Source organism: Anser cygnoides, chromosome 8, assembly GCF_040182565.1.
Source record: "Anser cygnoides isolate HZ-2024a breed goose chromosome 8, Taihu_goose_T2T_genome, whole genome shotgun sequence".
Taxonomy (NCBI): Eukaryota; Metazoa; Chordata; class Aves; order Anseriformes; family Anatidae; genus Anser; species Anser cygnoides.
The window spans coordinates 30,641,704-30,663,240 of record NC_089880.1 but is presented as its reverse complement, the minus strand read 5'-3'; the positions used below and the strand labels follow the sequence as shown (position 1 = coordinate 30,663,240).

Genomic DNA, 21,537 nt, shown 5'->3' with positions numbered 1-21,537 from the left:
GAAATCTACGATCACGTGAAATTTAGCCCTAATTATTAAATCAGGTCATTGTAAATGGAGCATAAAATAAAATTTATTACTGAAAAACCGAAGGGGTGGCTAAAAAATGAGAATTACCTTTATCTGAGCATCTTTCTGAAGAAATGGTAGAAGAAGGTTTCCTTCTAAGCAAGGTAAGGCGTACAACCTGTCCTGTGTTACGCAATGCCTCCACCACTTCTTGGTTGGTATAATCCTGTATATTAACTCCATCAACCTAAATCATATCATATAACAGTAATCATGTTACATTCCTATGCTGTACCATACACCATAAGCAATGTCCACATTTTGTGCAGGAGTTATAAGGCTATTCACCCAAGACGTTAGTATTTGCAAAACAATCTTACAAAAATCTGTTACATTTCAATAATCAGATAAAATTTTCAAAATGCATTTTAAAAGGAAACAACAGTCACTTCTTCTGTGTTCATGGGCCACCATTAGAAAAGTAAAAAAGTGAATAGGCTAATTCTTAAATGAATTTGGATGTTTTAATTTACACCCAAAATAATCTGTTTACCCATGCCGCTAGATCATACATCAATAGGGGTTTCTCCTGCAAAGCTGCAGATAAAAGCAGAAGGTTTTATCAAATTTTGCTCTCATAAAGGTGTAGCTGACTTTGGAAGGTCCAGCACAGCGCCTATGATTTTAAACTACTTTTTATGTTATCTCTGTATTATTTCTTAAAACAACAAGATGGTGCGGTGCATTCCTGTTTGTACTGTGAATGCAAAATTGGCCGTTATTCAATTCATTCCTATTCAAAGGTTTTTAATTTTTCTACATATAATGCTTGGGTTTTGAAACCTAAGTTGTGACTATTAATATTTTGATTGTATCCACACTATGCTACGCTCTAATTAAGAACCATAAACAGCCTGCCACATCTTGCAAAATCTTAACCACCCTCAAGTCCCACTGAATTCAATAGAAGCTAATGCTTCTCTTCTTTACTTTAGGCCAAAAGCCAAGATTCTCCACTCAAACATTTTAATCCAAATGCTTGCCTCTTTCATAGTTAACTACTGTTTAATACTTCTTTGAACAGAAAAAACAGTATTTTAACCAAAACCAAAGAAGTGACTCATTTCTATAATAATTCAAATAGAACTCTTCAAGATTTTTCATCTATTCTACTTAAACAAATATGAATGACCAAATTCTGTCCTCTGCAAAGCGGAGAAAGTTTAATTAATTTTAGAAAGTCTTTACTAAGTTGTTCTTCTAATACTGAGACATGTAATGAACTATCAGTTCCACAATACATAAGCAGAATGTTTACAGCACCAATTACTTACCGCAACAATTTTGTCATGAACGTGAATTTGGCCGTTGTGGTCAGCAGCACTACCAGGAATTATGTTTTTCACAAAAATCCCTGAAGGTTCTGTTGCGGGTGGAAATGGAGAAGAGAAACAAGTCACTAAGCTAACCTGTTCCTTTTCTAATTAAGTTTTTTTTTTTTTACTTTCAGCATTTTCCACACACTTTTGTCCACAGTTATGATCCTGCAAACAACTGACATTTGCATGTTACTACTTCACACAGCTTGACACAGAATAACTGAGGATCTTTGATGGGAAAAAAAACAGCACCGGTACCAGCACCAATAATACATTGACCTCAGTAATTTTTCTTTAAAGGGGCTCACAAAAGGCCACCTCCTCCATGGATTCATACTTGTGCTTACAAAGCTTTAAGCCACAATCACCTGAATTCCATGCTGCATTTGACTTCAACAGGACTACCTAAGCTAAAAGTAAAGTACGTGCTTAAGTACTTTGATCAACACTTCAATCATCCTCTTCTAGCTAAAGAATTTAGTCCTTTAAATCTTAATGAAAAAGGATTTAAAAAAAAAAAAGAGAAACATGGCAATCAGGAAAGCTGTCCTTTGTCATGTTTGAAGTTTGATTATTAATTATAACTTCTAAGTAGGAAATAAAAAAAAACAGTAAAAACAATCATCAGTTGAAACAGTAACCCTTCCCTTCCACCATCAGCACCACCACTCCCCTCCCCATCCCCAAATAAATAACAGTGATCTTTAAACCTAGCGAATCTTGACACTTCATCCATCCTTTTGGGACCACTGAACACTCAGACACCTGCCCAGCATGGTTTGTCCGTGCTCAGGAAGCTCTTCTGCTGGTGCTCCAAGGCCACCTTTTCTCCTTGCCTCACACATGCACCTCCCTGACCTACTTCCCGGTTCTCACCACACCAAGATTCCTGAGTGGCAAGCCAACAGGATCTCCTGGGAATTAAGAGGGCAGCAACGCAAACCCAGCTGTGTCGCATTCCCAGGATACCTTCTTGAGTCCCATGAGGAAGGGGAAGGAAGAAAAAGCAACACTCCTTCGTGTTAAACCAGACATTAGTGAGTCAATTCTGAAGATACTATCATTTGTGGAACCAGTAATGGAAAGATGAGTGAACAGCTCTAATTTAAAGTGGATTTACAAAAAAAAAAAATAATAATTCCACGTTCCAATATCCTAGCACAGGTATTTTCATCTGTTCCCTGAGTTTAGAGACTGGAGCAGTCATCCACCAAAGAGAGGTAAATCACCTTGTGAAGGCGGCATACACATCACACACATCTGAGATTCTCTGCATCTGCCTGGCAGAGGGATGGACTATTTAATCTGATTGATCATTTCCATCCTAGCACCTACAATTCATTAAATAAATGAAAGTGCATATTGAGCTATTTTGTAACGATGCCATTTGAAACTGGATGCAAACCGGGGACATGATACACTGGTTTTGATATTCTTCTTAAAATGGTCCATCTGAATTATGTTATGTACCACAGGGCAAAATAAGGAACGGTGTAGGCAGGAACCTGACTACGTTAGTGTCTGTACGTGCAAGAACTACCTGGTACAGTGTAATGTCTTGCACAACCACAGCACAAGTATGTAAAATTCACATTTTACATGTGAGAATCATTTTATAACGTAATTACAACTCTTTAAAAACGTTTTGAGGATCAATTTCACTTTGAAGCAAGTTCTTCAAAAATCTTCTGAGTTTGTAGGTTATACTGTGCTCTCTGTTTTCTCTGTAGCGAAAAAAGAGTATTTGAAAAGCCTCTGTCCTGGCCTTGACTAAATCCCACAGAACTCACCTACATCACATGTGCCAGCATATCCAACAATTGTTATCCCCAGGCTTTGCCCATTCTTTTTTATAAGTTCAACATCATAGGTCTCAAAAAGGTTGGCATTATCCTATAAATAAAACACAAGACAATTAAAATATATATATCTCTCATCATTTCTTGGTACCACTACAATATTGCAGGTTAAGATCTTTGTAAGTAAGCAGTGGTTTCAATTTTCCTATTTCAGAAGGCATCAAATTTGCGAAGGAGATGCATCTGAGATTTTCTGAAAATATGGTGTCATCCAAAGTCATCAGCCGCTTTCAAAATTCTTGGCTACTATTTTCTCCACATAACTGTCAGAGGTATCATACTCATATTTCATGGAAAACGAAAGTTTTTATTAGGCTGCTCAGGGGCCATTTCCCCTTGGATTCCACTGCCATTTGGTAACAACATACTTCCCAGCCAATCCCAAAAGACAACAGATCCTGAGTGCCCTCCGAATTTCACCTCTCCCTTTCATGTTTTAGTCCAGATAAACAGCATCATGAATCCACTTGCCCACGCTGCTCCTGCTGGACAGTTAAGAAGCCAGAAAACGGGTATAAATACACAGGCTTATCACATCGCACATTCCTGTCAGAAAAAGTGATGCTCGTCTCTCCTTGTCGTTGCCTACTAAGGAAGCGAGGGGCAGCAGGAAAGGGATCTCAAAGCAGACAGGTTTGATGCCCTGACACGAAGGAACTCACGTGTATACGCAGCAGTCACATTTCTACCGCAGCAGCAGCAGCCGCCTACTTAAGTGCAAATATGTGAGACCACGTAGGTGCCTGAGCTTATTCATGGTTTTTATGCTACTTCCTAAACCACAAAACCATACCAGAAGTCAATCTTGCACACATCAGTTTAACAAGTTTGATTTGATCTTACTCCAATTTGAACACCACCAAACTGCAAAGAGCACTAGAAGCCTCCAACTACCTAAAGGAAATGAGAAGCAAAATATTCATTTGCATTCACTGAAAATTATTTTAAAGAACTAACTGAAGAGAATATTAATTTGTAACTGCTTTGTTGTTGAACTGATGAGAAGACTTCTCATAAAAAGAGAAGCACATAACATGATCTGTTCTCTGAACACTCTGCTTACTGCAGATACCAAAAAAACCCTAAGAGGCACTACCTACGATTAGAATGTGATTTGGTCTTACAGTAGAGAAGGGTATGGAGAAAGTCCCCTCCAGAGCTGGCTTAAGTCCTACTCTTCACTGACAAGTGAAAATCAAAACTGCAGGACAGCATTCAAACAGGAAGAAGCCACACCAAAGACACTGGTGATACCAAAGAGAAAAATAATCAAGCGCATAGATCTGGGATTGCACGTGACAAATTAAAATACATAAAACTGTTTGTTTTCAAGTACTAGTTACAGTGCAATGGGACCAAAAATAAGGAGATGATCATAGTGAGGTCTGTTAAAGTGATGAAGTCAATAGGGACAGTACCATTGCTAACAACAAAAAATGGACCTGGAAATCAGAAACCATTTCTTAAGAGAACGAACAAAATAAACTTAATCAAATACTTGCCAAATGTCAGCTCTGGAAGGACCTATGTTAAAAGTAGGCCAAAGTTACAGTTGCACGTATTTCACCTTTCACTGAAGTTAATAAACTGCTATCTCCTTTCTTATCTCACACACCTTCACTAGCCAACTTATTAACTGCTTTCCAACTCTCTTGCTCCATAAGACACTGATGGGGATGAAGATAAGTTTTGGTGCTCTGTCCCTTATCTTTAGGAGGGGGAATCAAATCAGCAAATGAGCCTACAGCAACATCTGAAATGGAACTAGAGTCTTGAGAGTCCTGCTGTTTTGGCAATCAGAAGTCCTTCATGGTCATTGCTCTGGTGCTACAGAAATTTTCCCTAACTCACGTTACTGGCAGAACACAAAACATCGAAGTGTAATCTGGAAAATCAAAGTGCAGAGTGGTAAATACAATCAGCTCCGGTAGGCTGCTAATATTGCCTTCAGTATCTTTGAGAATATAGATAATAACAGTTTTCTCCTACCCATGCACAGACATTAGTAGTTTCAGTTACTCTCTCCTGCAGGAGACTTAAAGGAAATCAAATTTTAATATAGAACTAGGGAAAAAAAAGCACAACATATCATGTATTAAAAAAAGCCTTTCTTCTGGTTTGTAAAACAGAAATGGAAAATCTTTTCTATTTCAAAGCTCAAGGCTAGTGAAAGTACTCAGAAACAAGAGAGAAATTAGATTATAGGAGAAAGTTCTATTGTGAATTAACAGAAACTGAAAGGTAGACCATGAAAATCATCAGTAAATTAATAAATACGTTCAGATTATTAAACAAGCCCACTTCTAAGACTCTGACCTTAAATTATGTAGATTACCTCTCTTTCATTTCTCTGCCACTCGAGTTTCCTACTAAACTTCTGATAAGTTTGAGAAGGACCCAAATACTTTCACGACAGCTTCAGCCACAACAGTGTATCAGAGATGCAAGACGTGCTCTTCCCAAAGCTGATGGCTGCCTTTGCAGTGACTGCCCAGTAAGCAAGAAGGTGAATTTGTAACAATGACTGCTAGTCTGACATTTAAAGATGGTGTTTAAAAAAAAAAAAAAAAAAAGCAGCTCTCTTCACTCATATTCAAGAGACTAGATAAGAGAGAAAAGGCTACTCAGATTCTACACCTAAATCTAAGCAGCACAGTAGTAGCAGATGGCGCACAAGCACAGCTTTGTTTATGTTTCAAGACCTACTGTACACTTAGTGTAGCATTTGTTGATTTTAATTACTCAAAACTGAAAAGAATGACTTCAAAAACAAGAGACTTTGATATGACCATGTTAAGATTTGCTAAAACAAGTTTCAAAATTTTTAGATATATTTCCTATCACAGACAGTAGTGTAGACTATGAAAACATTACACTTATGTTTCATAAAAAGATGATAGTGCTGAATAATTCTGGTTTGGCCATGGCACTCTGGATTTCAGACTAGGGAAATTCATATTCAGGTTTTAAATCCACTTACAAATGATTGATTAGCAAAAATGTAACGAGCTAAGAAGGAGAACTAGAAGTGCCATTTATCGACAATGGTCATGGTCTTTGTAATTAAATCAGCCACTTTGAAATAAATTCCATAAAGCTGGTCATTCTGATCCCAAGATTATAGGTATTAACAACATATAAGAAAAAGGGGAAAATTAGAGAAAGCAGGCCTAAAATAATGATCACTTAAATACACACATATGATATCTGGGAACTCAAAAGAGGAGAAGCATGAGTGTCTTCACACCTGCAAGTGCCAAGCTTGCTCTTTTCTCCTCCCTTCTAATCACAAGCCACAAACATACTTAAAATTGCCATAAGTAAACATCAGATACTTACGTTTCCATTCTGAAAGGGAGGTAACGTACTAACGGGCCAGCTCACAGGAGCTGGCGGACTGTCCGTAATTTCACACTTGGGGTCTCTTGCAACTATCATCCTAACAGAATTCCCACAGTTTCTCAGCACTTGTGCAACTTGTTCGCTGGTCATTCCCTGCACGTTGGTCCCTCCAATCTGTAAGATGTGATCTCCCGTTCGGAGCCTCCCATCCTTGAAACACAAATAACATTGTAAAAAAAAAAATTTTCCAGGCTGTAAATAAAATCTTTTCCATTACAAAACTGAAAATGGCTGGTATTTTCCTGACAGCCAATGCAGGAGGATACTGTAAAATTGACCACTACCACAACATAGTAAATAAGTGTTCACATAATTAAACACTGTTCTTTCCACAGTAGTAAACAGTGATAAATCAGCCTTTCCAAAACTAAGATACACAGGCGGAAAAGCACTGTTCCTAAGAAACTGGTTACTTTTCTCATTCAGTAGAAAATAAAGGACATCATTTTAGAATCTCGTGGGCTGTTATGTACTGAATTTTCACAGAATAATCCACATAGAACAGGGATTAGAATAAAAATCACAGCACTTTGATTTAGGACTACTTAGTTTCCCGGAATACTTCTATATTAACCTGGCAATTGCTTTCTTATATGCCTAGCTCCAACTCCGAGAAACTCCACTGAAGGTAACAAGACTCCACACACACAAACCATTTTTAACCTGATAATTATAATTCATGGTCTACATCACCATTTCTAATATAAGCTAGCATTCATAGGACCAAATCTTCAGCTGGTATTGATCAGCACAGTCCTACCACCTTAGGTGCACTGATTTATACAGCAATCACAGTGGAATTATTCCCAGGACTGACTCAAACTCATTTACAAATTCATCCATTTTAACATATATATGCCCTCATTATTTCACATGTTCTTAATGATGTCTCATTCAGCTAAGAATGATGTGGTGAGTTCTTAACTTATATGCTTCATTTGTAGCCAAGACACTTTATTCCTTACAGCAAAACAGGTGTTACACAATAATTAAAAAATACTCATTTACACATGACAGGTTCAGAGGGGGGCAGTCAAGCAAGAGCCAACATTTTCCATTAAAGCTCTCTGAATCTCCAGTTCTTGTTTCCATCCTTCACTAGAGGAAGTACCTTAGCCTGTCTCTTTTGTATGTTACTGGATCTTGTCTGCATGGGTTCCAGACCTCAGATGCAGTAACTTGTTACGACCAAATTCACATTAAAAATCCAAACCCTGCATGCAATTGCGTGTGCTCTGCTCCTGAAACGTAGCAGCAATGAAACGTAGTGATGATTCTTTAAAGAGCAGCAGGCAAGTTGCAAACAGAACATGCACAACTTTAAAGGATATCAGAAACTTCAAAAAGTCTTGCTGAAAGTATCAGAAGGGCTGAATATTAAGTTCCACAACTTTTCAAAATTTCTGCATGTTCAACAACGTTCTAAAAGCCAAAGTGTCTGAGAAACAACTTAATTCGTATCAGGTGCTGACTTTTTCCTCAATCATACCTTCAACATATTTATTTATAAAGTACACATTGGCATTCAGACTTTGATGCTATCGGCTTCCTTTTGTTTAAGTATATTAGTTTATTTTAAGACTGTCAAAAGCAGTTAATTATACTTTACAATCAAACAAGAAGTGACATAATATAACAAATTACCCGATCTGCTAATCCCCCAGGAACAATCGTTCTTACAACTACACCACTCGTCTTTCCTCCTACAATTCCAAAGCCTAATCCCGAGCCATCGTTAATCAGCTCAACGTCTTCAACGTGGCCCCAGTGAATCTGCAATTAATAAAAACAGGAGGTTTTAATTTCAGTCCATCTTTAATGTTTCTCACTTTCACCTGTACCAGGAATGACAAGAATTAATCAGCGCAAGTTTTTCTCTCTCTCTGCCACATATTAGAGATCTGGTGGATTTTGTTCCATCAACTTCATTTCCTTATAAATACTCAGTGGGATTTCTCATCTGTTTTCAAACATACATTTTGTCTTTTACTTTCATAACAGGATACTAGGAAAAGCTTGACTAACAAAAAGAGATTTTAAGATTTTCTTGCCAAAATGAAAACTATCCTTCTAGTTTTTCAGAAATCAAGACTAAGGCAAACAACAGAGAAAAACAGCCAGGAAGCTTGCACTGGCCTAGTTTTCACTTAGCATTGCCCAAATTCTTCTATCTGTTATGTCACTTACACACTCTAAACACCACCAGTACATGCTGAATTAATAGCGCAGTATAAAATTTTGCCATACTGAATTGGAAGCATGTTTCTAAGCTACACTGTACTATGACCTTATGTTCTACAAGACAATCTGAAAATAACAAAGCTGTTAAGTAACCCAAACCCAGCCAATGTTTCTGTCAGATTAATATCTCATAGAAACCAAAATGGAGCAAAGTAGGCAGATTTAAGTCTTCTGTGAATAAAGGATTTATTAGCATACTGAAAGTCTTTGCCAAAGCCAGTTAAATATCATAAAAGAAGTTTAAAGACCCCCTGTAGAGATATATATTTGTATTTTATTTTGTTAGTCTGTTCAGTGCAGATCTTTCAATGAAAAAGCAGTTAAAGTTTAATTCTTTAAAATTTTCAGAGCAATAAACAATATTGATTATCCACTAAAACCTTCAGATTTCACTAGCTCTGTAATAATCATAAGGGAAATAATTACTGAGTATAAAGAAAAGCACTGCTCTTAACCAGATTTTCATCAAAACCTACTCGCATAATAAATTAAGATTCCAATATTGCAAACCCTGAATTTAGGTGTGCAGTTCAACCAAATTCAGCAAAGCCACCTGGACCACATGGTTTGAACACAGATGCGAGTTCAGCCCTAGCTTATTACATCTGAGTGACAATCTCTCCTTGTTAAAGAAAACAAAAGGGTTCACAATGAATGAAACCTGCAGTTTAAAAAACAACAACTGATAAACATGGATTGAGGGGTTAACAGATTTTTTTTTACTTATTTTTTGAAAACTTGCTTTTGAAAGCAAGACTTTTTGTTTTGAGTAGCTTAAGTTTAAATTGCTTGGGATATTTCAAACAGTGCTCGTGATAGGTTATGTTTACAGTCATTTAAGATGTAATCAGAGCATCTTTAATTGCTGAGCACAAGTAGTTTTCAGCTGGGTATACTCGTAAAACACTTTACCCAGCCTACCCTGAACAGACCCTGCTGCTAGGAATATGTTGATTTACTAAAGCTTCTGCTAGCCCATAAAAACCCAGGATCTATTTTATAACAACTTCATGCAGCTTTGCAATGGAAGCATTATACTTACTGCATGATCAGTCTAAATCAAATGTCACTGCAGATAAAACCTGATTAAAAAAAATCCCTATACATAAAGCTAGCTAATACAAACACTTACAAGTACAAAAAAGTATCCAGCATAGTTCAAAATCAGATTTTGACAGCATTACAACACTCACGGTCTCAGGTGGATTTATATCACTTAATAAGACAGACGAAGTTCTGCTGTTTCCTTGAACTGGCTCCCTAGCAACAACCAGATGTAAAGATCCTGTGGCTTGCTGGAGGAGTGCAATAGCGTGCTGATGGGAAATGTTCTGATCCAATGGGGTGCAATTAATGGCCAGTATGTGGTCATTTTCCTTTAGTCTTTGATCCCTTAACAAAACATTAAAAGAAATTTTTAAAATGCAGCATAGTGACTTCATAACAGGCTTGGGTAATTTAAACACGAACATGCAAAATAGTTACGCAAGGTTAAATGATTTATACAAAAGAAATCTGCTCATTAGACTGTCTTCACCACCTTACAAATTACATGCAGCGCACATTGTACTGAACTGCCCAACCAAGTTTTGTTCCAACTTTATCACAGTTTGTGTTTACTCAATTTTTTCCTTTGACTATTCAAAATTCAATGAAATTCCCTCGTTCCTTCTTGATTATATTGAATTATAGGACAAGAAAAAAACATTTTTGTAGTTATACAATCAACTAGGAACTAGTCTTCAATTGTTTTTAGCACTACATGACATCACCTCCAAGTACCCAAAACTCAGGCTACAATATTGTTTTGTCTCATCAACTGATCTAAAGATGGTCAAGCTGCACACTTTTACTTCACTCAAAATTTATATTATCAAACCTCAGACATAAACCTTTCTCCAGGCAATACACAGTTCAATTTATATTATACCTTAAGATAACATAAATCTCATAGTTAATTCATCCTAGTGATGAATTTAGATTTGTGACAAGGGAGAAACTATCACTCATCTGCTTTGTTCAATATTCATTCTGAGCACGAGACCAAACTGTTACATAGACAGACACTGCCTTCAAAGCTCTGTAGGAATCCAAAAAAGTCTCCAGGAGATCCTGTCTCAGAAGCAAAATGCGAAGCATGCCGAGGAAATTTATAAAAACTCCCAAACAATATAGCTGTACATCTCCACTAATGCATTCTACATTTCATTTTTATCATGTGATATTTAAGATGTTTTCCTGAAAACTCTTTCTTCAGGCATTAGCCATATTTTAGATTCTCTCATCAAAGAAAGTGAGCAGCAGGTCATCAAATCCTAAAGTGAGATATTCACCCTCCTTTGACATCCGGATCAGTCCATCTGTCTCCACTTTGAAAGAGCCTAATATGCTTCTCTTTAAGTGTTCTCTGGTGTGTTCTCTGTGGGCCCATCGCCATTATCATTCCAACCTCTCCCCACTCTTTTTGTCATCCTGTGTTGGCACTTCCTGACATGTGTTATTTAAAAAGTGACACCAATGACTTGAAATCTAGACACATTTTCTTTAAACATAATTCCAAGCTCTGCATTTGTCTCATGCCAACTCTTGTGGTTTTACAATCACATTTTATTTTTAAATGATTGCTCTGTCTTTTGTTGTTGGGTGAAAACCCACAGACAATACGGGGAAAAAACTGCCTGAAGCCTTGATTCAATGATGACATCTGTGCAGGGATCTGTTGGGAGGACTGGATCTAAATTTACACAGGAAACAAACAGTAAACCCAACTATAAATAGAGCATTGTCATAGGCACATAAATAAAGAAACAAGGGGAAAAAATCTTTCAGGGACACAATGGATAAATATTCAAACAGAGGCTAATTTTTATTTTCCTTGTATTCTTTTCCGAGTTGTCTTTGTTTTTCAATCAGTACTCAAGATTCTCTTAAGTGAGTCATGATTTCTGGAAATTCCATTTGTGAACAGCTTGGATATTTGAAACTCATCTGAAAATCTGATCCTCAGAACGAGTCCGTTTAGTTGAAAAGCCAGAACTCAAGATACCACCACCACCAAAACATCCCACCAGAAAACCCAGACAAACATGTTAGCCTGACAGTTTTCAATGCAGAAATCATGACTTTTCCCGTCACGGAATTGCTGCAATTTTCCGATACAATTATAAAGATCTCACCTGTCAGCTATGCTTCCTGGCTGGACTTCCTTGACAAAGATACCAACTTCTCCCAAGCTGTGATTTTTAAGGGCAACCACACTAAATCCAAGACCTCCAACAGAAGGCTTTTCAATCTTTATCGATTCTATTTGTCTCCCCTAGTAAAAGAGAAAACATTGATTTACTAATTTTTAATGCAATAGAATGAGCTACTTCAAAATTTATGAACACCGGGAGAATTATTCTCCTCCTAAGACTAAACAAAGGCAAAATACTGAATATGTTATTTCTATAAAAGCTCCTCCATTTATTATTTTTAATATAACAGAGTATTGGCTATGCAAGCACTCTGAGGTTCTGAAACCTCAGGGAATTTAAGAGCTGCTTTCACACTTCATTCACATTATGAGATGAATTCCAAACTGGATGAAAACTATGAACGAAGTGCTGTCTAGAGCAATATATTTGGGGTTTCTGGAAATGCTGCATAGCTAAACTAAATTACTTGTCTTTTGGCTCCTTTTGCTTTTAATGCTGATTTTTAGGTGCATGTTCAAAAGACTGCAGCTTTTAAATAAAGAAATTAATTTCCTTCCCGTTCCTGCAACCTCACACTGAATGCCAGAAAGTTTGCTTTTGCAACTGCCTGCTTCTCGGCTCCAATACTGAATTTCTGGGGTTGTTTACTGGGAAGTATTACTTAGAGAAAGCGCTTCTATCGCAGCTGTTTTATCCAAAATAATGTGCAGCCTTTACTGTTAAATCTTTTATCAGATGAGTTAATGACACACTAACGAGAAGAGTTATGCTCAAAATATTACAGCTACATTAAGGTAGTCAATTAGCAACAGTTACTTAATATAGAAGGGCACAACCAACCAATTAAATTAATGGTTCAAAGTAATACAGAACAATGCATTCATGGTATAAATGCCAATTGCACATGGGTGGATGTCTGCACCTGTACAACTTCCATAAGCATCTGGTACATGCTATATCACGTTAATGAAATCAGCATCTGGCTGGCAAAGTTAAGACATATTAAAAGAAGAGTTAAATAAAATATTACATGCCAGCTCTTTTAATCATTTGCACTGTTCATATATCAACAAAGCTGGTACATTTCCAATTCAAAATGTACTTGATAAAAGTGTCTTTCCATCAAAACAAGTTTCTGCAGAAAACATCCATTTTCAATTAAGTGTCAACAAATACCAAAAAAAAAAAAGTTTTCTGGCAACTGACATTTCATTTCTACATCAGTGTGCTTGGTAGAAAATAAAAAAAAAAATCGGCAGAGAAAATACTTTCCATATTACTTATCTTTCACAGGGAAAACTGATCCTCAGTAACTCTGCTCTCTTAGTGGCTTAGGTGGCATCATACTCCAAGATACACAATAAACGTGTTTGTTTGAAAAAGTTTTTTAAAAAAAAAAAGCATGCAAGAAAAGGTTTGACATTCAAGTTTGGTTCACCGAACCTGAGAGCCTTACCTTTGCCATCTGTTGGATGATTGCATTGAATTCATTAACTCCCAGGTTGGGAATGAAGGTAGATGCTCTGGGTTCAGGTGAACTGCGAGGCATACACATGCTTCCAGCAGCAACTGATTTGTCAGCAAACACTAGTAGTCCTCTTTTGGTAAAATCAAAATCTACTGACCAGTCAGGAGGCATATAATTGAGCTGTTGAAAATGAACAAAGATGTAGTAAAACTACTAAAAACATAAACACGGATTTCTGCACTTCCTTCTTGTATGAAGACCGCCAAAGAAGCTAGCTACCATATCAAGTTTCTCTCTTCACCATGACATTCCAGAAACAAGACACACAAAAGCACCAAATATTAAAGAGGCACTCAAACACTGGTGCAACTGTCAGGGCAAACCTGGACAATTTTTGCACAAGTATCCAAAATTTTAAGAGTCACTTAGCCACAGAGGAGCCGAATGTCTAGTCTGTGCTTTGTTGTCCTAGGGCACAAGCTACCTACAGTTTAACATGCTACCATTCCTAGAATTTGCAGTTCAATTTCTAGTCTTGACAGATTATGGCTTAGCAAACTATGGGATGAAAACTCTTTGTGTACAGGTGTCATCGACACCCACGTCCAAGATCTAAGTGTCAACTGGCATTATAAACCAATCCACACAAGTCCATTCCACTGCCAGAGCTAACTCACTTCAAATCTAGCTTGGATTTGTCTGTATCGGAGCTTGGCAAATCGTCAGGGTGATTTTCTAGATTTTATTTCCCAGTGTAGGGTAACCATTGTTGTGCAAGTCAGCAGGAGCTAAGTGATGGTGTCTTTTAAGGGAGAAAAGATGCTGCCAGTCAGCTCATAAACAGCATTTAGCTTCTGGGAAAAACAGTGAGTCCTAGTTCCAACTGTGTTCAGATATCAAAGTACTAGAGCTGATGTCTTTTGCAGAAGCTTTTCTCAGACTGATGTGGTTCTCAGTGCCTGACTCTTCTGTGTCCCTTTCAAAGTGTTCTGCCCCATGACTGGTTGGTTGCAAGACCACTTATCATTTCAGTAGTGACTGCGCAGATACCAGCTTGACAAGAAAAGAAAAAGGCCAACATTCACTCATACCAAGTCACAGCTTATTAATGAGCGTCCTCATTAACACATGCCTACATACCCTGTTTTAAGTTCCAAGCGCAGCATTGTTATCATCACATCAACAATTGTAATTTTACACTCACTTGCTCCTTCAGTTGCTTGATGGATTGCTGGAGGGTCAGTATCTGGTTAAACAAAGGGCTCCTGAGTGTGTTACGCAAAACAGTCAGGTTTTCATTATGCTGGGCATCTCGTTTCTCACGCAGTTTTGCTTGCAGACGATCAATGATCTGCAGCACCTGCTGTTTATCTGCACCACAAAGTAGTACAAGTTAGGAATGGAGCTTCATTTCTCACTGCTTAACAGAAGTAATCACTTTCAGACTACGTACCTGCAGCAGGATTTTCAGGCATGTTGGATAGTATTTTTGGAATTACTCAGAAAGACCTAGATGAGGTTTAAAAAAATAAAGGAATAAATTATATCTTTGAGCAGAATGCTAAAAGGTACACCATCGATAAATGCACTAATAAAACGCTAAGTTAACTATAACTAAATTAATAAAAAACCACTAATATTCCCTTCTCAATATAGCCTGTTGCACAGCAGCCCCATCACATCCAGAAAATTGTCCTTGTTCTGTGTGTTTTTTCTTTCACACACAAGAGGAACAACTCTTCCAAATATGAGGAATAATGCAGGCTATAAAAACACATATTTGCCACAGGAACTGAAAGGCAGCTGCGTTCAACCAAATTACTTTGAATGTGGACATTAAAGTTGTGATCGTTGTGATCTTTTCAAACACATATACTTAAAACCTTCCTATTATTTAATATGTACTTTCCCCCCAATTACTTTAATTATTTGTAGACGGTATTCTTATCACAAGAGCTCAGCCCTGCCATACGGCAATATAGGTGAAACCTTGTATCTTCCTATAAAACAGTGATGAGGTTCACCCCCTCACAAGACAGCACAGCATTAAGGTCCCAAACTGGCCAAATCAATCCCTAGTCCAACAACTTAATCACAGCTCTGGTGCCAAACAGGTGAAAGAAACCTGCTCCCTTCTCCTACACGTGCTTGCCTTTCTCTTTCCTACGTACAAGACAGGCTTTGAAGGAACACAATATCCTTTATCACCCTCACTACAGTGCCAAAGAGAATAGGTCTCCAACTGAGGCTGAGGCCTAGATGGCAGTATAAAAACAACAGACTTGCAATTAACAGCGATGATAAATTCATGCTGTCACTTGTGTGTTATTACATTGATGTGGAACTTGTCATTCTGAAATCTACCAAGGCAGTTATACCAAAACACACATGAGAAACGAGATTTCTTCGCTTAGTACAAGCTCCTCCGAAAGAAGTCAGCCATTTAACAGCTCCATTTACATAATTCCAGCTCTGCCCTGTATATAACTGTGTAGCTTCAGAATAATATAAATTTGGAAGTACTCTGGAACAAAAATAGCCATATGTAAAAAAAAATAAGGTCTATTTACTTTGTTAATCTTGCAATGCAAGGGCAGGAATGGTCGTATGCTCCTGAATGCAGCACCAGGGTAAGCGCATCCCGGGGCCCCCTCCCAGCAGAACCTCTGCTCCTTTCAGCTCTGCCTCTGATGCCGTCTGCGCTCCAACTGAAAACGTCTCGAGTTCTGGGAGGACACTGCAATGTTTAAGAGAATATTAATTAAGCGGGTGAAAACGCAGCAGTATTATAGCTTCTCTTCTCCTGAAGAGTCAGGTGAAGCCAATTTACCTAATGCAAAAAAAGAGAAAAAAGAGGAAGTATGTCAGAAACCACAATGTCTGATTTATGCACACTTCTCTGTATCTAAACAGTTTTGGCTCCTGTAGGAATTCCTGCAGAACCCGGTGGGTTAGCATGGTTTCCACCCAGGGCCAAGCAAAATGAGCAGCTCTGCAAGACTATTAACACATTTAGGAGGTCATTTTAAAATCAAACCCATAGCAAGGGTTGAGGCAGCGTCCGACCCCTGAAAGATTTTCAGGAATGCATCTGAACTCGTGTAAGGGCTGCAACTTTATTTTCTTTTCCATTTGAAATAAAACACTTCTAAGAGCACAGCAGCCTTTGATTCTGGGCTGAGATCTGATTCCGAAGAACAGACGAAAATACCATTTCCTTGCACATTCCTGAGTCTTCGTCTAAACCGAAAAGACAAAACTTCACCTCCTTGACTAAAAATACGGCATGAGCCTTAACTAAACAGGAATATGGAAATGTTTTCTTTCTTCCCACTTTAACTTCCCTGTTTTCCCACTTCACATCAGCAGTTAAAACAACAAAGCAAACCCTCAACAGAACGAGATGCAAATTAACTCCTACGAGGAAAAGTGACTTGAAACACCTTAAAACCAGCAGTAGGGCGAAGGGAAGATTAAACCCAGAAAAGAAATCCAGTATGGCAGGAAATAATGACAACCTGACAGCACTCTGCACGTCTAAGAGCTGGAGCCAAGAGGCTGGTCCAGCTCTCCAGCCATCTTTCACGCGTTTTGTTCCTCTTCCCTTGCATCTGGGCTTGCACTCACTCATTCATCTGATCCCACAGCGAACTGGAACGGGGAGCTGAGCACACAAAAACCCCTTCCCGTTTTGGTGGGGTGAGCTTTCTGCCCAGTTAGGGCTCGAGTGCCAGCAGCAGCACGCGGGATGGGGCCGGGACCACACCTTGCAGCAGCAGCTAGCGGTTGCAGCAGCTCAGCTGCACTGGCAAACCGCACCGCGAGCAATAGCCTGCGTCACTCAAAAGCAGCCTCAAAGAGCCGCGCTGACAGTCTCCAAGATGAATCTTTTTTCCATTACGGCGGCTGTAACAATAGCAATTATGACAATGGGTACAGATCCAAGAAAGAAAAATTAAGAGCAGAAAAATATAGGTAGGACATCTAGGCTCCATCTAACATGCAGAAGTCCCCTGGAGAAGGAGGTGAAGAAAAAATAAATAAATTAAAGAAAGCCTCAGCTTCCTGCTCGAGCTGTTCCAAAGTGCTGCCAAGAGCCACTGGAGACCTCCCTGCTCCAGCAGATGCTGGAGTGGACCTCAGGTACAGTTCGTATAAAAGTGAAAGTTTACGCAGCACTTCGGGATTCCTCGTGATCACACCTGGCTTCCAGCCAGCTTGCAATGGTTTTAATGATTTAATTTTTGTGCAGTACATTAAAACCACCCCCAGTGTTTCTTTGTTCTCCGATCTTTCACAAAAAGAGTAGGAGAAAAAAACCTGTGTTTTATTTTAAAGTAGACAGCTCCTTCTGGTGTGAGGGCACCCCTGAGAATGTAAACTAACTTCAAGTTTTCGAGTACCATATAATTGAGGACAAGTCCCTACGACTGGCTTTTGGGCTCCAGGGAAACACACAACTCCATATACCAGCAATCTGTTTATGTTTGGGGACCCAAATAGGTTATCCTTAATCCATTTCCAAACACTGATGCTCGAGTCTGAGCAGGGTGTCAGCAGATTGTTGCTAAATTAGGAGGTCCATTCTTAGACGATAATTTTGAAGGGCGATCCCAAAACACTACGGCTCGTCTCATTAGAAACAGTTCCCCCACTCTGCGTTCAAATTCCTTAGCTCCATTCTCCGATTTCTACAGCCACTTAATTATCCTATTGGTAGACAAAACTGCAAACCTCAAAGTTCAAAATTCATGTCCCAACTCTCAATATAATCGTAAAATCATTGTGAAAATCATGAATTTCAGGAAGCTTAGTGTTTTCCAATACCAGGAAAAAACAAAACAAACAAAACACTTCAGCACAGCATGCATCTGGGTTTTTACTGTCTTCACTTTTGAAGAGCTGAACTCAACGCATCATAGGGAGCGGGAAAGTTTCATAAGGTTTTGTATGAGATCCTAAGACTTGGATCTTCTTCAAAAGCAGACTAAGAAAACAGGAATTCCCCCATGCTGATGCCAGCAGAGGTCATCAGAAGAGCTGAAAGGTTTAAGTCTTCTATTGCCATGGCCCCCCAGCCGCCTGCCACTTGCATGAGACACGGGGTGCTCATCCCCAGCACATCCCAGACCCAGGGAGGAACACGACACCTCTGGCAGCGGCCTTGACAAGCGCTCACCCTCTGCGAAGAGCTGCTGAAAGACAAAAATAAGGGGGTTTCTGCCGGGATTGGGAGGAGGGCATGGTTTAGCCAGCAGTTTCTTCTGCACATGCGCCCCCTTGCCCTAACTACAACTGCTTCTGCCCTGCGTCCTTCAACTTGGCCTCCAAAAACCTGTACCCTTCCAAGAGCCGTGCTCGCAGGGAAAGCCCTGCCTCGACCATGGCTCTCCCCGCCCAGCGGTGGTACAGCCATTTGGGACATTAAATGCTGCAAGTCCTCAGTGTGCAACTGCTAACTGCTGCTGTTTTCCAAAGGCTGCTAACAGGGCCAGCTGGGCAGGCTGCTGTGGGAACAGCCAAGGGTACTTCCCCATCCAAAGTCACCTTTCTGCACTACTGCAGTTGTAATTTCCCCCAGCCCTGTTACCAAGAGCGACTGATATGGCGCATGTCTTTCCTTCATCACTCCAGGAGAGATCTCTGACTTGGAAAACTTCAGTCCAAACTGCTTAAAATTTATTAAAAGGCGAAAGCAAAAGAAAACAGCATTTGCTAGTGTGATCTTAATCCTAAAACGGTCCTAATGCAGCATCGCTTCTGACTTGTGGTATTAAAAATAATACAATTTACAAGCCATCGAGCAGCTATGTACTGTTAAAAACAACAGTATTTTGCACGTACTTTGCTGTTCTACTTGGTTTTCCACCCTAGTAATGCACAGAAAAATTCAGTCCAACCAAGCCCAGCGTGTACACGCCTTTCAGATGAAACCACCAAAAACTGCTGTTCTGCGTCGTGTTACAGTTTTTACAAAAGTGCTGTAGCGTGCGTGCTGACTGCTCCAGGCACTTGTAAGAAGGAAACAATTGAACAGCGCTGTGAGTACCTAAATAAAAACGCACCATACATCTCCAGGGGAAACCAGGTCAAAGCTAAACACTGTTAAACATCCAAAAATCTACTCCGGGGACCAAATGAGAGTGCTGCAGCATACCATTAGTGTCTGTGAGATGAGGAAAGCAGAAGAACCCCCTGTACCTGTGATTACCAGTCTCCACACTGATCGAGAGCAGCCTTACTCACTCTGAAGGCATGCTAACTTCCAACAAGCAGAACCTGAATTCCTGCGGGCTGGAGCCTGGAGGGGAGCGCTGTGGGCTCTCTGATGTCTGATAGGAGGCTGAGCTCACACCGAAGGCTCTCTCAGAGGAGCAGTAGGTGGTCTCCGCTCGGAAACCTCTTCTCACAAAACCTGTGGGAGACTTGTTTCCGAGACGCGCACGGCGTCCTGCCCTGCTCACGTTAGCCACCAAGTCCTAAAGTTATGATGACGACAGCGCACCCGCCTAGCAGCCCCCTTCACGGTGGGGGAGCGCTCCTAAACCCGGCAGCAGCTCGATTCCTGAGCTTCCAACCCTGCGAGGCACGCCGAAGAGCCGCTTGCCCATCAACCAGCCCCTAAGGGCCAACACCCAGCGGGGGCTCCACACGCTCCCCGTGAAGACGACACCCGCACAGGGCGGCTGTGGGGCGGGGGCTGCGCCCCCAAAGCCGGCTGTCCCCCTCGGGGAGGCGCCCCCCTTCCCTCCCACCCCTTCGGGGCCTCCCCTCAGCCCCCCCGCAAGCCGCTCAGCGCCGGGGCCCCGCCGCCCGCCGGTACCTGCGGCCGGGGCCGGAGCGATGATGGCTGCCGCCGGCTCTCACCTGGGCGGAAAAGGGAAGCGGGGGGGACGAAGGCGGCTCACCTGCGGCAAAGGAAGCCGGGGCGGCGCGGCGGGAGAGCCGGCCTCCCGGGGGACGGACGGGCCGCGCCGGGGGCGGCCCGGAGCCGGCGGCCGTGGGGGGGGGCGAAGCTTCCCTGGCGTCCCCTCAGCCTCCCTCAGCTCGGGGGTGAACCCCGGGGGTTGTGGGGCTGAGCGGGTGTCGTCGAGCTGCGGGCACCTGGGGGGCTTCCAGCGGGGGGGGACGCGGCGCTGAGGGGCTGATTTCGCAGCGCCGGCAGCGGGGACGTGGAGTGCAGGATCGGGGCCTGAGGGGAAAGGCCCTGGGCTGGGGTGTTACTCATGGAGATGTGACCTTCGGTCTGGTCGCCGAGATTAGAGGTGGCCACCCTGTGACACGCACGGCTTAAGAGGCAAGGAAGCTTTCAGGTAATCCTGACCTGGCAGAGTGTTTGTGTCACAGCCTGCGTGGCACAGCTGTCAACCCAGCCACCGAACTCCCCAGTGAGAGTAAAATGTAGGTGTAAAACTTGTAAAAAAAAAAAAAAAAAACAAAAAAAACTTTATTTGTGCTTATTTGCAGTAAATCAGCACCCAAACGTGAATTCAGGCTGTCTGCTGTGCACCAGAGTTGTTCTGAGCCGTTATCTCCTGCAGAGAGGAAGCGAGCTCTGCTCGGCCTTAGCAGTACGGGCACTGCCACTTCCACTGACAGAGAAGGCAAAAGCCTCGGGAGGACCAGGACTTGGATAGAGTTTAGCAGTTGTGACACTTCCCCTGGGGAGCACCAAAGCAGCAGAACACAACTGCCTATCACCACATTCACCACAACCAGAACTGCTCCAACAGCGCTCCGAGCCACACTGTTACCTGTGGCTACGGAGAGGTGGTGGCGATGGCTTTGTGTGCGGCAGCAGCGGCTTGAGTCCCTGCAGAGGCAGTAAGATGGAAGGCGATAAAAGCAAAAGAGGTTCTTGTACCGCCAGTCTCAAAATCCTGAACGTGCACCGCTCACTGAAGTTAAAGGGGACTGTGGCTGCTCTCCACCTCTGACTAGTGTACGTTAGTCTGTTTCAGTTATTTTATGTAATATTTGTT

The 21,537-nt window shown here is 40.9% G+C and overlaps 1 protein-coding gene across 7 annotated transcripts in view; it reads right to left on the bottom strand.

Annotated features, from left to right (window-relative positions):
• PATJ (PATJ crumbs cell polarity complex component) overlaps positions 1-20,897 on the bottom strand; it is a 147,755-nt gene extending 126,858 nt beyond the window's left edge. For 4 of the 7 annotated variants that reach the window (XM_048062236.2, XM_067001724.1, XM_067001722.1 and 1 more), the window contains exons 1-12: positions 20,379-20,522; positions 16,126-16,292; positions 15,009-15,064; positions 14,760-14,926; positions 13,544-13,735; positions 12,067-12,206; positions 10,084-10,282; positions 8,294-8,422; positions 6,587-6,799; positions 3,179-3,281; positions 1,344-1,432; positions 118-256 (exon numbers count right to left, since the gene is read on the bottom strand). In XM_048062236.2, the coding sequence (XP_047918193.2) occupies positions 118-256; positions 1,344-1,432; positions 3,179-3,281; positions 6,587-6,799; positions 8,294-8,422; positions 10,084-10,282; positions 12,067-12,206; positions 13,544-13,735; positions 14,760-14,926; positions 15,009-15,030 (1,393 nt within the window). In that variant the 5' untranslated portion in view covers positions 15,031-15,064; positions 16,126-16,292; positions 20,379-20,522. Of the gene's footprint in view, positions 1-117; positions 257-1,343; positions 1,433-3,178; positions 3,282-6,586; positions 6,800-8,293; positions 8,423-10,083; positions 10,283-12,066; positions 12,207-13,543; positions 13,736-14,759; positions 14,927-15,008; positions 15,065-16,125; positions 16,293-19,756; positions 19,975-20,378 lie in introns of those variants that run through there. The other 3 variants (XM_048062237.2, XM_067001723.1, XM_013176206.3) reach the window with 3 other exon arrangements.
• Positions 20,898-21,537: the final 640 nt, after the last annotated feature.